This window comes from Cyprinodon variegatus, unplaced genomic scaffold (genome assembly GCF_000732505.1).
Source record: "Cyprinodon variegatus isolate N-32 unplaced genomic scaffold, C_variegatus-1.0 Scaffold48, whole genome shotgun sequence".
Lineage (NCBI taxonomy): Eukaryota > Metazoa > Chordata > Actinopteri > Cyprinodontiformes > Cyprinodontidae > Cyprinodon > Cyprinodon variegatus.
In genome coordinates, this window is record NW_015150501.1 from 1693537 (window position 1) to 1710145 (window position 16609).

The window sequence follows — 16609 nt, forward strand, 5'->3', positions numbered from 1 at the left end:
CCCTGAGTAAAAGTTCATCATGTTTCTTTGTGGCGTTAATAAAGCCTGAAACCTCTTTTCCTTTCTGCATCAGTTTCATTCCCTCCCCCTGTCAGGAACGCCTTCTCCTTCCTGCTTTATGCCCAGCTGATAGGTGGAGGGTGTTGGTTTCATCCAACCTGCCTTTTATTCTGACTTGAAGACAAAAGGCCATTCCCCACCAGCCCCCCCCTGGCTGGCTGCAGACCCGCTGGAAGATAACTTTGAAGCATACAATGCAGCTGCACTAATATACAAAGAATGCCTTTTCTTTAACTTTTAATTGCTTTGGTTATCTTTTTTGTCACTCACTCATGTCCTTTTGTTCTTTTTTCCCCCTACATCCTGCTTGCCTGATGTTTACTAATTGTTGCTATCTTCCTGCCTTAATGTGGCTCCATTTGTTTTTTTGTAATTCAGAGGGAGTCATGTGTTTCCATTGTGCTTTGAAAGTGCAGGTGGATTAATCAGATATTCTATCCTCTTTACAGTTGGAGCAATTAACTGCAGAGCTCTACTGAGATGAGTCACAATCATGATGAATCCTAATAACTCTGATGTTAGTTATACCTTTTAGATTGGTATGAGATACTCAAAGTGGTATGAGATACTATCATAGTTTCACTGTTAATGACTGATTAGAGATTTTTTGAGTGTTTCCAAGTCTCCAGTTTTTATAGAACCTGGACCTCTTATTAACAAGTTTATAAGAATTTAGCCTTTTAAGAACTGATACAAAATCTGAGATTAACATAGAATCTTTCTTTTTTTGGTCTTACTGTTGTGTGGAGTCATTGACAGAAGAACCTCGGTTACACAAAAAAGGTTTCAACATCATATCTGAAAAAATTGCCAAATCATAGAAAACCTAAGGAAGCATCTTTAGCCTCTTCAAATGGCAATGCGGTGTTTAATATTATAAATACTAGGTATCTGTGTTTGTTCCTTTTTATAATTTTGAATCTCAACTCAGCAATGCTTATAAGTTGCCATTCTAATGGATAGAACTTGGTAAATTGAATCAGCCTTCCTGTTTCTATTAAAAGTCTTGCTCTCCCCCACTGAGCCCCAATTAACAGCAGAAACATATAAATATTTAACATATAAAAATGTCCCTTTTCTGAACTGCTTTAGTGCTTAATCTTACAATCTCGCAGATGCACAAACTGCTAACTTTGAGCCATCTTCTGTTACTAACTGCATACACAGTACAAACTGTTGGCCCTATGTGAGTAAAGGGAATTTTAATTGGCCATTTGTCCAGATGAGGCTGAGTTTGAGTATGATATGACAAGCTTCTTTGTTGGTTAGGGCTCCCATCACAATGAATCGGCCACGATTTAAACCCGTTTCCGGGGAAGATACATTTCAAGCCTCCTTCTTGCTGTTTCTTCCTAATCATAAGTGCAGCTGCTAGAGTGAAGCTGATCATAATCAGCGGCACTCTAGCTTGTTTACACATGAGACCCAAGGCAGTTCCCAAGAACCTTAACAGCCATGCGCCTACACAAAAACATTAGCTGACTTTGTTGTTGTGGTTCTGTTTTAGAATATAGGTTTTATAAAATATTGAATTTACACTTTGCATTTGTTGCTCCTCTGTTGTTAGTCCACACAAATGTCTTTTTTCCCCTCTCTTCTGCTATTACAATCTGTGTTGATTCTTTGTTCGACTGTGTGTGGATGTAGCCTTAGCCTGGCCGATGCAACTCCATTCTATGATATGCCACTTTTTCATTTAGCTTTTCCAATTTCCCCCATATAAGTGATGCTTGTAATCTCGACAATCATCCTAACTTATTTTTAGAAGCAGATAATGCACAGAAAATAATCTGGGCTAAAATCTGGAGTTGGTCAAAATTGTAAATACTCCAGAATATATATGTCAAATACTTTAAATGTTTGGGACTGTAGAAAGGATAATATCTCAATTTGGAGCTCTTGACATAACATAGCAAAGCTACTGGTAAGTAGTCTATGTTTACTTTTCGAATATCTAATTCTTAAATTAATCCCTCAGATTATCTAATCCAGCTGGTTGTTTCTTTCATATGATGGCCAGAGTCATCAGTTAATCATAATATTGCCACACTCCGACTTGTTTGTTTGCTTGTGATGCTTCCTGACCTTCTGCCTCCCATATGGTTGTCATTGATTTGGAAACCTGCTGCTTGATCCTCTGACAGACAGACTCCGTCTCTGTTCCTGTATCACTCAGAGACCAGCAGCCTCCCTCATAACAGGTCTGCTTTTTAATCCTTCAATGTGTGACATAAATTAGTCTGGTGTACAAATGAGTCTTGTTGGTGATTTCGACTGAAGCGTGCCTCAGCTGGAGGCAAAGCAGGTGCAGAAACCTAAGGTGAAATAGAGGGGATTGGGATGGAAACACACAGCTGTGTTTGAGTCCAAGGATTAGGTGGAAGCGGAATCCCTCACACTTTTTTTTTTAATTTGCAGAGAGAATGATCACACCCTGACTGAAAATATCCTCCGACACCTCAGTAGACTCTCATCCAAGTGTTGTTAGGCAGGAAAAAATAGGACGCATAATCACATTATGTTAGAGGCTGACTGACATGCCGAAGAAAGGCTGTATACATGCTGAAAAGATGAGAGGGAGATAGACAGATGCATGCGCTGTCATATTGGGATTTTTGTGGAAGCACCTGACACTTGTAGCTTTTCCTGATCTGTTATTTTTGTGGTGAGATGCTTTCAGACTGGATGTTCAAGCACAACGGGATGTACTTGAAAGGCTTTCAGGGAAAGCCATGCAATGGATCTTTTGTCTCATAAGAGAGAAGACAGTTTCAGAATGAAACCTGGGGAACAGATAAAGATATTTCTGACACTGACCGTGCACTTATAAGAAAAAAAATTAAGTCTCCATTCCTGACATTTAGATTTTATGCCTGCAAACTGACTGCAGATCTGCTGCTATCGCCACCCGTCTCCAGAACCCAACTTTAGATGCAGTGCTAAAAAAAATCATGCCCACTCCAGTTACCATGAGGAGTGATAGCAAACGCTGCTGGGATGAAGAAATCAGGCAGGAAAAGAACTAGCAGAGGAAAAAAAAATACATATATTGAGGGAAGAGCAGAATGAGCCAGAGGGATGAGAAGGATTTATTCCAAAATGAAAAGACAGGACAGGGGAGGACAGCACTGAGGGAGGGGAGAGTGATATGGAGGGAAGGCAGGGTCCGTGGAGGTAGAATGATGTGCACGGCCCAAAAACAGACAAAGCAGAACCAGGAGCCGCAGGGAGCCGAGTGTCTGTCAGCCAGTAAGTTATTCACTCACTCGTTCACTGGGCTGTCGCCGTGGTGATGGAAGGATTGTACAGAAGCAGACATTTGTTTGTCAAAGGAGGGTTGTGTCCTCTCTGTCCAAGGTGGACAACGTCATGCCGGCAGGACTAGACTGACTGTGAGCGTGCTGCATAAAATCATATGATATTCATGAAAGCATTTTGGCTTTTTGTTTTAGTCCACTCTGCTACTTTCTGCCATCCTTGACCATCTCTCTCTCTCACATGTTATGTCTTTCAACCCTTCATTCTTTTCTGAGTAAGCTACAGTATAGATGTTGGTGTTTATTAATAATGAAGAAGTGAGAGAAGATGGAGGGGGAGCCCTTTTCTTTCGTTCCTACTCCAGAATGAATAATTCACCTGTAGAGGAGAGGAGAACCTCTCCATCATGCGTGAGTTTCTTCGGCTCTGGATGTGGTTTTGCTTTCCTAGCAGTTGTACGTGTGGAAACCTGTTTTGTCTCTGTATGACCACAAGTCCCTTGAATCCCCTGGGTGTTTTGTGTTCCTCTTGGGTTGGCCCATGCTAAATCATTTACGGATTGTGAATCTTGGTGGTTGCTGGATTTATAGGCCTGTTGCAGTCTGCAGCTGTCTATCTTGGATGGGTCCAATTATTTTCCCCCGATTCCATTTTCTTTTATGAATTCTTTTTAAATGTTTTTTTTTCTTCAAATCCAGCATTCGGCTTTCCGCATTTTTTTAATTTTTTTATTTTTTGGACTGGTCTGACCTGCAGCTGGCCTGTTGTCGAAATAGTTTTTGTTATTGACGGGTAATGGAAGTGGTTAGTCCACAGAGAAGGATGTTTTGAAGGAGCTTTTAGTGTTACACTGGTAGAGACCATCAGAGCTGAATGTTTCGAAATGCCCAGTTTTTATTCCTTCCCCATAATCACTGTAAAGGCTTATGATTTTTATCATTGGGATAATTACAAATATCTCCAGATCTTAATCAGTCCAGTTGTTTAGACAATCTCCAGTCCATCGTTCTTCCTGATAGTCCATCCTTGATTATCCATCTTTCTGCTAGTCTAGTTTCATCCATTGCTCTCTCTGATGTCGAGCATTCTTTCATTAATTGTTTCTTTTATCCATCCGTAATCCCTACAGCTGATGTTCTTTCTGTCTATGTATTCCATCTGGCCGTTTTTTTTATCATTAATTATTGGGACCATTCATTTGTTCTGTCTTTCCATCCATCTTTTCATCCAACCATCTATCCTTTCAATATTCATCGGTTTGTCCTTCATCCATTTTTCTAATTATCAGTGAATATTTAAGTTTTTGCTTCTATCCTGCATTTGATCTGTTTGTCCATTCATCCCTCTGATGGTCCTTTATTTATGTCCTTCAACCCATCCATCCATCCATTGTCGGCCTTTAATTTTTCATTGTTTCCTTGTCAATCTTTTTGACCCATAATGTCAACATTTACTGTTAAAATTAACCATCTATTTTCTGTTCACGTTGTCTGATTAATGTTTTACTGCTTCACAACAGTCTCCAGTTTAGAACAGCACAACATTGGATGCTATTTACGATTATAACTGTGATATATCAGGTGTCATATATGCCTGTTTTTGTAATTCCTCCCTGTTTCATCTGTTCTTTCTACACTGTCCATAAGACTCATTGAAACTCTGTCAAACTGATTTAATAATGCACAGACATATAGAAATGCAAGTTCATAACACAAAATATAGTAGCTAACAATGATTCATTACACTTCTTGGCTATATAATATTTTATACACTAATGTAATGATGATGTATTGGTGATTTGTTTCTCAGAATTAGTTCAGATCTGTTTACAGTGTTTAGAAATAGTCAGTCGGTCCAATCACCCACAGTTTCACTGTTTGTGTTCCATGACTTTTCAGGAACTCCTCTTCCATTTTTAAAATGTGTTCTTTAAGATTGGTCAGAGCTGGATTGAATGGGAAACGTGTTTCAACCCTGTGTTAAACAAAGGTTTTTGGGCTAGTCTAGGATGGAGAATGCTTTGAGTGTTGTTCTTTAGTTAAGTTTTTAGCAGTTTTTGGAGGAAGAAATTAGACCCTTGTTTAAATTCTTGTAAATATTCCCGTTGGGTGTCTCTCCTGACGTTGATGCACTTAATTGAAATGGCAAATGCTTATTTTTGCAAATGATATTCGCTCAAGTCCTCGGGCGTGTTTGTTATAAACAGGCAGCTAAACAGGAATGCACAGCAGTGTGCAGATGCATGTGAAAATGTGCAGACACACACACTCATACCTCCTGGTGCAGATCTCTCCTCCAGCTGTTCATTTCTCCTTGGCACTTTGAAGCCTGTTCATGTCTCCCAGTGTCCCTCCCCCTGATCCCCTCTTTCTCCTTCACTCCCCTTCTGTCACATTTCATGCATTTCTGCTTCCTTTCCTTATTTCTGCCCACTCTTCCTCTTTACTCTTGCACTCAGTCTGTTATCAAATATTTCATCACTGTGAACAAAGTGAGATGACATCCTTTTTTCTATTTGTTTCACTTTATATTTCCCCTCCTAAATTCTTCTTGCATCACAAAGATTTATACTTCACATCTACTGCATGCAACCTAAATATAACCTTAAACCTTTTATTTATTGGCATTTTGCTGTGCTTCTTTTTTTCATCTGTACTGTCTATACACTAAACTCGCCACTGTGATGATTTTGATGTCCATTTCCAGTGGTAACTTTAAAGCCTTTGAAGTGTGCCTCTTTTATCAAACAAAGTGGCTTTTGACTCTACTGATCTGTAGAGAGGGAGGAAAAAAGCATATGGCAGGAATGCATTATTATAGGATGTCATTGGAGAACCTCTAAAAGTAGCCTTCCTATATGTTATTGATTAGAAAAAGCCCCATTAAAAGGTCAATGGGAATTTGAGAAGCATCTCAAGTCTTCATTTCCTGGTTTTATTCTTGGCTTGTCAAGCCGCTTCAAACTGTAAAATCTTAGCTACATCCAGAATCTGCTCGGAATATCAATCCCTCCGCCTCTAAATATGTGCAAGCCTGCACAGGCTGCATATGCACGTTAATTAGTTATCAGTTTTTGTGTGTGAAAGCCAGAGTAAGTGCTGTCGTCTGATGGGAGTGACTGACAGACAGAGGGTGGCTTCAGACTGATGATTTTACAGACTACAGTTGATATCTGCGATTAGAACAGACCAATAATGGTTTAAACATGACACACAGCAACTGCAGTATCTGCTTTTGTTAATAACAATGGAAACATCACACAGAAGTCAGTCACACGGGTAGCTGCATCGAGTGGGAGGCATTATTAAACAAAGTGTCAGAAAGCACACTTATACCAGCTTTAGCGGTGAGCATTTCTGACAGTTTTGACTTTTTAAAGCTCAGTTGAGTGGCCAGTTCCCCAAATTACAGCCACACGAACTGTAATGTTGCAGCATGTCAGTCAGTGATTGAGAGAAGCGATGAAAAAGGGGCAGAAATAAGGCGGTCCAAAACTGCTTTCATTTCAATCACTTAGCACAAGCGATTGGAATGAAACCTTTTCTATTATCCTGTTAGTTTTTTGGTCAGCACATGGATTGGTTCTGTTCAGAGACTTGACAAAAGTTACAGACTGAAACTTTACATTTAAAAAAATGTAATCGAAAGTACATGCGTTTTAGTGATGTTTAAAAGAAATCTTCCTTTACTTTATGTGTCATCTGTTTTTAGTGTAAATATTAGCAACATGTGGGTTCAGGTTGAAGTTAATCAGCATGGTTAATCCAAGCAGAGAAATGTCAAGATGGCATTCAGTTAACCAGTGGCAACCTTATATTTCCACTCAGCCTCGACCTCGGCCCCAAAGTAGAAATGTTTTACTGTTGGGATACAAATTTTTCATTTCCTAATTTTGATTTTCAAGGGTGTTCCAGTTTAAAATTAAGACTGGAATGTTGAAAATATAGCTCTGTTATCTACATGTGAATTCAAATGTGCAGAAAGACTTTTCCTAAACAGCCTCAACCTTGTCTAACTGATGAGGTGTTAAGACAAGAACTTATAAAATAAAAAATATAAAGAGAAAAAATAAAAATAGTCTCACTGTTGGCCAGACCAAACTACAAAATGGCATCACTCTGAAATTTTATATCAAATTATAAGATGAAAGGTGGAGTTCTTTGCTGGTTAAAGTCGGGACCAGACAGGCAAAACCTCGGCTTTAACTCTCTGTTCTTGATATATCCCAAAGATTACATGAAAGAGGCAGGTTTAGTAGGACATTGCTCTGGGGGAGGATGGCTAAGCTCATGTAAACCTTTAAAAAAATAAGCTATATAATCTGAAAATCCATCCTGAAATGAAGAAGCCCATGTAGAAAGACCAATTTGTTCCTGTTTGAGCGGCTGCATTGTTCTGAGCGCGCTCCATACTTGCAGAGAGTGGCATACACTGACCTAGCTGTGAAGTAATAAGCGCACAACACTTTTTAGTCGGTGTGCCAACAAATGGGATTCTTCTGTTTGAAGGTAGTTTGTGTTGATTTGAAAAGACTGAATCTAGCCCCATACTAATTTAATGAACATCTCGGATATAAAATTTGATGTCTCTTTTAAAATGTCTTGCTTGATTTATAACGGTCTCAAAACAATTTAAGCTGCACTGCACAGAACTACAACTTTATTAAAAATCTTGGATTAGAATCATACTCTTAATGCCAGTTTCTCAGAAAGCACGAAATTGCACATTGGGAGCTTTTCAAAGCTCTGTTTGGCAGAACTGCTATTTAGAAACCACTTATATTCAAGGCAGAGGCTGTTGCAGTTGGAATATAACGCAGCCTCTTGAACAATGAATAAGGAAAAGAATCCAATGAATTGCCCATTGCGATTTCTCTTCAAAACTAGTTATTTTTCTTAGATGTTCAAGGATGCATTGAGCCCACGGTTTGTTGCTTACTCAAACTATGTAGTAAATAAGTAATATGCACACTTCTTGCAAGTTTGCATGAGGCTATGAGTCATTATAGACTAACTTTTCCTTGAGAATATATTATCTTCCTTAAGCTGCTCACCATACTGCCTGTATCAAACATTCGTCTGCAGTGCATAGTGTGAATGCTACAAAAAGAGGAATACGAAAATAATAGAAACAGAGAAATTCACACAGACCTGTGAGAATAATGAAAAGTGCAGAATGCTTACTGAGACAGCTGTGTGCTAGAGAGGCCAAAGAAAAACACACCCACATTCTTTCTCCGGCGCTCCGTCTTAGACACGCTCGCACTCTCACACAATGGGCCGGTAGGAAGCAATCTTCAGGAACATGAAGAGCGGTGGGGACGCTTCATTGTTGCCCAGCTGACAGTGCATACATAGCTGGTAGCTTGATGAAATGGCAGAGTCACTGAGCTCTGAAGGCCATTAGATAGTTTAGTTGATGGCTTGCACTCCCTGTCCCCCCTGACCTTGGTGCTTTTCTCCAGTATTGCAGGGATCAGGCAGAGGACATGAATGCTACTAGGCGCCGGTCTGCCAGGCAGCGTGGCAGGCGGACACAGACTGATAAGCGGATGTTTGGTTTTATAAGCCACGGCTGGCTCAAATGGGATGATGAGCAAATTAAGATTTTTTTCCCCCTCTCTCTCCTCTTGCTCCTTATAGCCAATTCAGAGTTTGCTTGTTTCTTTCTATACACTGTGATTGATCATTAGAGGCGGGTTTCCACTACAGATTTATTTACTTTCCCAGGTAATTGGGTTTGGGTTGTGTCATTATTTACCCCAATTTATTCCACTACAAGGAACAGGACAAAATTGGATAGATCCGTTTTTCTCCCTTTTAATTTTAAGTCTTTTTCAAGTAATTTGAAGTTATGACTTATTAAGTGATAGTGTAATTCCACTGAGAGAATCATTGGCTTTAATTTTAGAAAAGTTTTGTTCAATACAATTCGATATATTCCTATTTCTATTATCAGAAAAGATGAGGTCAGAGACCCATTCTAAAAATCTACCCTTCCTGCTCTGGTAGGAAGATGGAACATTTGCATCTTAACTCAGCTTTTATAATGTTATATATTTAATATTTGAAAAGCTCAGACATTCCATGTATTCTTTGAGCTTCAAACTAAATATAAAGTTTTGAAAACTTAATTTTCATGTATGCATTCCTGCATTATAAACTCTTAACACCGTTATCAACAGTTTTCTGGAAATGTTACTAGGTCTCGTTAAAGAATGTTATTAGAAGCACATTTATACAATCCTATATGCCATTTTCTTTTTTTAAGTTTGCCCAATTAATGCTGCGTTGGGACACGTTTTAATTGCCAAGATAAATATCTAAATATAAGAAACATGGTTATATGTTGAATTGACTTAATTCTTCCTTGGAGAAGACTTGAAGAGGCAAACCGCTATGATTGATACCCAGATCTAAACATGAACACCATGTTGTAATCCCCAACATAGAACGCTCTCCTGTACACCCTCTTCTAGATTTGTTTAGGATGTGTAACACTACACCTTTATGTTTGGTTCAATGTGACTTACATAGATTAAGAAGTGGAACCTTTGTTACATAATTCTTATAGTTTTACCCCTAATAGTAATGCAGTTTATTTTCAAATCTGAAGCCTCTTTCTGACAAACTGAAGCCAGACAAGATGTCTTCATCATTAACAGTCTAAATGTACACAAGAAGCAACCTGGGTGAAATGAAGGGTCCGGAAATTAAGATGGAGCGGAGAGAAACGATCTTGGTGGTGTAATGGGGACGTGGCTAAGTTCACTTCATGAGTCCACCCTGAATCAATTTCCGTGCTCTTTCTCTTCCACCCTCATCAACCATCAACTCTCCATTTTAAGCCGCCCTTTTCACTTCTTTCTCTTCCTCTCTTGCAGACGTCTTTGTCCCTCAACTGTCTCCTATTAACCTTGTTTACCGCTTACAACGCCTCCTCTTTCCCTCAACACTTTCTCTTTTCACTCTTTTTACATCCTCTATTCCTGGCACCAACATTCACACCCTCTCATCTTCACTTTCCTCGCATCCATCCTCCGTCACTTGTGCATTCCCAGGCGTTCTCTCTCTCTCTTTCGTCTCATCATTTTATCCCTCTATCCTTCTAGCGCACGCCCCTCTCAGACTCATTTTCCCCTCCACAGATGAACGGTGGGAAATATGGCAATGTCAGCGTGACCAGGCAGGAGATCAGAGTGAGAGGACTATGTTAATATGGCAGGGCTGTCACAGCGCCATTAGCATAAAAAGTCTGTGTGCACGCACATCATGTGGGTGTTAAAGACATAATGATAGGTGACAGTACTTAGGTTGCTGACATCTAACTACTTGAGGAGGTTGAAGAGTGCAGTTTTTGGATCTGGATGCGTTCGCTTTTACATGATGGTGTTTATTTTACCTGCAGGCACTAGGGCTTTGGTAAAGTAGAGCAGCAATGACTCTGTTTCTGGCCTTGCTCTCCTCCCTGCTCTTTTTTTTGTCTCTCTCTCACTTGTTCTCCCTTTTCTTCTTCTTCCCTCATTTACCCTTGAACTGTCTTTTATTTTCCCATCGTTCTCTTTAGTTCCTTCTGTTAAATATGGCCCCTTCTCTCCAAATATTTATATTTGCAATTACTTTTCTCAAACATGGCCTTGCTTCAAATTTTTCTAGGATTTTTTTGTTCATATTCATACTTCTTGAATCATCTTTATTTTGTCAAACTCTTTAAATTTTCAGGATTTTCTTTTCTTGTTTTTCTTATTTTTTTAGGGGGGGGCAATGGGCTGTTGTGAAGGTTGAGGCTGTATAATATTCATTTCTCCGGAGGCTGTTGGAGTCTAAGGCCAGCCTGTCTCTCGTCTCCGCTCTGACGGGAGTTGATCTGTGTTGTGTCTCCTCTCGTTGCATCTGTATGACTGACATGGACCTGCCTCCACGTTGACCCCACATTGGTTTGTGTTTGTGGATGTTTGTGCATCTTGGGTGTGCGCTCTGCTCTGGTATTTGCACCAGAGGAAAAACATGCCAAGACGTGAAACATTTTCATTGTTGAACAGTTGCTCTGTTCAAAATATTTACCTGTTAACCGAGTAGGAGATGAGGGTATCTACGTGTTTTTTTGTTTTTTTGTAAGGTTTTGAACGCCATTTTAAATTTCATCTTATATTCCCAATGAAATGATGATTTTTTTGTTAATTTATATTATAAACCTTAACTTGAACCCATGATAAAAAATAACTATATAGTAATGTCAGTGCAGTAGTAGTACGTTCTTGCATGCAGGATCTCTCTTTGTATTTACAATAGCCTGTACAATTAAAGACAGCTGCTCAACTATCACTTAGGGAGAGGTTCAGTTTGAGTATCATGGAAATCTACCAAAAAGACAAAGTCAGTATTAAGAAGAGGATAAGTTTGTGCATGTTTTCCCCATTAGATTACTGACTGGATACATAGCACTGCCTGCCGTGACTAATTTTGAGGTATAAATCTTTCATGGAGCTTGTTAAGTATTGTATTGTGACGTTTTCAGATTTGCACAGATAGCTGTAGCTGTATCTATCACAAGCTTTAATGTACAGCTAAGCTCCAAATTATCTATACACCCCCATACAAGTTTTTTTTTGGTTTTTTTTTTGGACAAAATGTCAAAATATCAGTGGAATGAAGCTTCTTGTCTTTGAGATTTGAAGACCTCTTTGCCATCACCCTAATCTTCAACTTTCAAGGCTTCTTGATCAGATTTAAGTCTGGAATCATATCTGGGTTGCTCCAAAGCATTATTGCTTACAGTGAAAAGAAACATGTTGGTTAAAAGGGTGGATTACTTAAGCTAAATCCTTGATTTATTGGCTTCAGTGTCATACTTACTGCAGATCCCCTTTTAGTTCCACCTTCAACCCAGAGAATAATTTAAATAGGATTAAATCTTTTTAACTCGGTCATTTCACTCACATTAGTTAAATAATTTGTTTGAGCAAGTCTGTTAAAAGAAAACTTTTACTGATTTATTTCAATTTGTAGCGAGCTTTTCATGTAGTAATTTGCATGGGTTAAACACAGACTAAGATATGAACACCTAAGGCCTGATTTACATGACAATATTTAGCTAAAAACGGAAAAGCTTTGTTGCGTTTCCGTTGTTTGTGTACACCCCAGCATATTTTCTTTAAATGAAAACTGGTTCCAGAATATCAGGTTTAGAAAATATTTTGGTCTCCATTGTCATGTAAACAGGAAGAACTGAATCTTCCTGTCTGGGAAGTCCTGGGACATGTGCAGAATGAATAAGTGGTGGCACCTTTTCGAGCAGGGAGTATTTATGTGTATTGGCATTAGAATGCTGATTGATTAGCTGCAAAACTCAAATCGCTATATGAAACATATGAGTAGTAAACTGTATTAAAGTGCTATTGGTAAACCAGTCTAGATAAATCTATTTGTCAATACGAGGGATCATTAGTGTAATAAAAGGTGTAATTTTCATTCAATTTTCTCATTTTCTGCTCTATGGAGGTTCAGCTTCTAATTATACAAGGTGATCTGATCATAGTTAGACCACTCTTTAATCAATTGATTTGAAAAATATAATGGCAAAATCTATATATTTCTGCTGTTCCTCAGAGTTTTTACCCAACCAGAGATATTCAGAGGAGGGAGTAACATTTTTCACCCCAAAAAGAATCAGAGCTACTCCTAAGGGCTGCTTAGTGGCTGTCCAGAGGTTTCTCTGTGGCTTCAAGGGGGTTGTTTTGTGGTTGCAAATTGGGCTGGCGCTGTGAGAGCTGATGTTATTCTAGGAAAGTCTTGTTTTCCTCCACTTTCCCACTCGTTCTTTCAATCCTAAAACCCTCATCTCCTCCTCTGTATTGATATTTCATATCTCCCCGGAGATGGAAAGATGTGTTGTTCATTGCCTTATCTGCTAGACTGTAGGTTTCAGCTCCGCCTCAGCATTGGGCTTTGACACAGCCCAAACTGGTTGAACTGGTCTTGCAGGTATTCGTGTTTCTCTTTCGGTGTTATGTATCTGTAGCTTGTTAGCAAAACAGAATCGCTTCACAGCACTGGCTGCAGAAGTTTTGAAGTTGCGTAACTGCAGGTAATCCATTCTTTCTTAAAACTGGTGGCGTCTTGCTGACATAAACTAATGTGGGCTTATTCACACAAGTAATTACATTTTCACAGAGACCTGCACACACAAACAGGCGCACACACAGAAAGAGAAACAGTCTGTCGGCCTAAAACTCTCTCGCCCCGGTATTTCTCACACTGGAAAAAGCATATTTATTTTGACTCTGCTGTTACACAGGAATGTGTCGGCACAGCAAATGGCAGGCTATAGAGAGGCATATCCCATCCTGATGATTTATGACCCATGTTCAAAAGAAGACTGGTTTTCCTCTTTTTTTCAGCTGCACACTTCCCCCTGATTTTTTTCTTTTTTTTCCCCCCCAGCTTCTTCTTCATCCACACAAGCAGGCATGTAGAGATACCAGCCTCTTGGCCTACTTGCCTGGGTTCACTAATATTGTCCTCTGTTGTACCAGACACATCCACACAGTCCTCATTTATCATCAGGCTTATTACTGACATGATTCCTGCGCTCTCTTTCTCTGTTTCCTTCCCGGTGAAGGAAATGGCTGTGGTTAATGTTTTTCTCTCTTTGTTTGACACAGGGACATCAGGTCAGCGGGTGAAGGTGGATCCAGAGCTGTCGTCGTATCCTGGCCAGACGATCAACCTGCGCTGCTCCTTCCCGGACACAAATGGCGTTCAGCTCACAATGGTCAGATTCACATTTCCAAGATGAAATTACCTTTCTTTTTCCTCTGTCTGTATTTGATTATCTGTATTCACTGATGTGTTTACATCAGCTCCACACTTTGTTCTGCAACAATGTTTTGCTCCATCTGAACATTACAGCTCTTATTGCTGCCTTGTGACTCAGTAAATTGGTGAAAGTGCTTGGAAATAAAAGGGGTGGTGTAGTGTCTTAAAATCCGAAAAGACTGCATTGTATTAACCTTTATTTTGGCCGGAAAAAGTAGAGGCTTTGAATTTTATTATCTCACATTTTATGCAATTCTTCCTCTGATGCTGTGATCTTGGCACAGGTCAAATATAAATGAAGAAAAACCAATGAAATTATCACACGTATAAAGTTTTTATACGTTTGGTTTGGGACTGTCAAATGACTTCCTTTTCAAATAGCATTTTGCGTTCAGAGAGGTAACACCAACCATTACAATACTGTAAGAAAAACAATGTTCTTAGGGGTCTTTTTTTGATCAATGTTGCTAGGGAAAAAAAAACAACAGAATAATCACCTTTTATTTAGTTGGAGATATGACGTTAATATTGGGAACAGGGAAAACAGATCACCATCTGGTGTATCTAGTGATGCGAAAACCCCTGTTTGCAGTGTTGAATCTGGTTTTAACTCATATACCCCACAGATCCACTTTAAGCACACAAACATGCTTGTAATGCTTTTGCTTAATCTGTTATGTTATCCTTAAAATGAACCCAAAGTGGGAAGGTCGAAAGGGTTGAATGGCTTGAGCTGTATTAGCAGAAAATAGATGCATTGCTGAGGTCTATGCTGGTTGGCTAGTGGTCGTGTTGCTCAGTAAATTTGTTTGCAACCACTTTATTCAATCTTACTATAAAAAAAGACCAATAATTTTTTATGTTATAGGTGTAGTCTGAAAGGAGGGAGTTTAGTGACATGAACATTTTTAAAAAAGGTAACACATTAACACGGATATAAATTTATTTTTATATTATTACCAAATTAGTCGAAATAACACTTCCATGTAAAGTGCACTGGATTGGATCCCAGATATCTGATACCAAATCACAATTATAAGATTAAGGTATCTCATCGGTGCAGCTCTAGCTCTAACGTGTCGGTAAACACACCAGAGGAGAGACACCAAAGAAAATATATTTATTCCCCAAACAATTTAAAGCACTCATTTCATCTTGCATAAAAAATAACTTACAATGCAGTGTTTTGGGTCTTGCTCTCCTTCTTTTCTTTTTTTTTTTTTCCAGAAACTCACCATTCAGCCATAAAAAACCTACTTAGTTATTCTTCTCCATAACCAGTGCACCACATTTTTAGCCAGTTTTAAAATCTTCATTCAAAATGCATAAAATGTTGAACTTCATAGTAAGAATAGACCTTGAAATTCAATGACCTCAAAAATGATCTTAACTTAAACTTAAAGGTTCTGGAGACACAAATTAAGTAGGAGGTCTGAACCCTTTACATGCTAACGCTACTACCGGTAAAGTCTTAAAATAAAGCCACTGAGGCGTTAAATAATAGTGTGACAGTTAGACTCCTATTTGTGTAAATAGTGATCCAGTTGACCAAACTTTGAAGGTTTTCGCAGATTAAGAAAAAAAAATCACTACAATCAAAAGATCTGCAGTTCAGCTCCATGTGCCGTTTTTTAAAATTTAAATTAGCTGAATTAAGCCTTAATCTATCAAACGATGGCTGGCAGAAATCATTCCAAGGCAGGCAATGGGTTTTTATCACATTTGGGCTTAATGTTTTATTACTCTAAACAAACAACACTAAGCTTCATTTTGCTTCAGGGGATTGAATATGGTAATGGATGCCACTTCTTAGTTGCATTTAAATGAAGTGGAAGTGCACAACTTTAGCCGTTTCCCTGAGAACAGCTGAGAGAGTTTTGCTCCTGGAAATATTGTCATCCATATTCATACCTGCTCCACTTACCTGATTGTAATGCTACACGTGTTGCTCCATGTAGATTACATTTAAATCTCAACTCCTTCAAAGGCTCTCCAATGTTTCTTATCAATGCTGTGATAAATGAGGCTTGCTGTTCTTCTCTGCGTCTATATGCTGACCCTGAACGTGCTCCTTCGCAGGTCAATTGGATATATGAGACAAAGGAAGGAGAGAGGATAAACATAGCTGTGCTTCATCCTTCCTTTGGCCCCAACTACCCCCCCTCGCCAGTGAAGGGCAGGGTCAGCTTCAAACCCAGTCCACCAGAAATGGCGAGCCCTTCCATCGAGATCACTGATGTCAGGATGTCTGATGAGGGCAAGTACATCTGCGACTATGCGACGTATCCCGATGGCAACGAGCAGGGAATCACTCAGCTGATCATGTTGGGTAGGTCTTAATCACAATCTGCTGTTTTTTATTGGTTTAGGAATAAATTATTGCGATTGTTTTCAAGCTCAGAGGTTTGGAAAGGTTCTGATGAGCATTAAATCAGCCTATTCATGTAGAGCTGGGAACCATGTTTGTCTCTGTA

The 16609-nt window shown here is 39.2% G+C and overlaps 1 protein-coding gene across 2 annotated transcripts in view; it reads left to right on the forward strand.

The window, feature by feature from the left end:
- pvrl2 (poliovirus receptor-related 2 (herpesvirus entry mediator B)) overlaps window positions 1-16609 on the forward strand; it is a 117399-nt gene that overhangs the window by 28927 nt on the left and 71863 nt on the right. For both annotated transcript variants that reach the window (XM_015370769.1, XM_015370768.1), the window contains exons 2-3: window positions 13982-14091; window positions 16215-16464. In XM_015370769.1, coding sequence (XP_015226255.1) covers window positions 13982-14091; window positions 16215-16464 — 360 coding nt within the window. The remainder of the gene's footprint in view (window positions 1-13981; window positions 14092-16214; window positions 16465-16609) is intronic.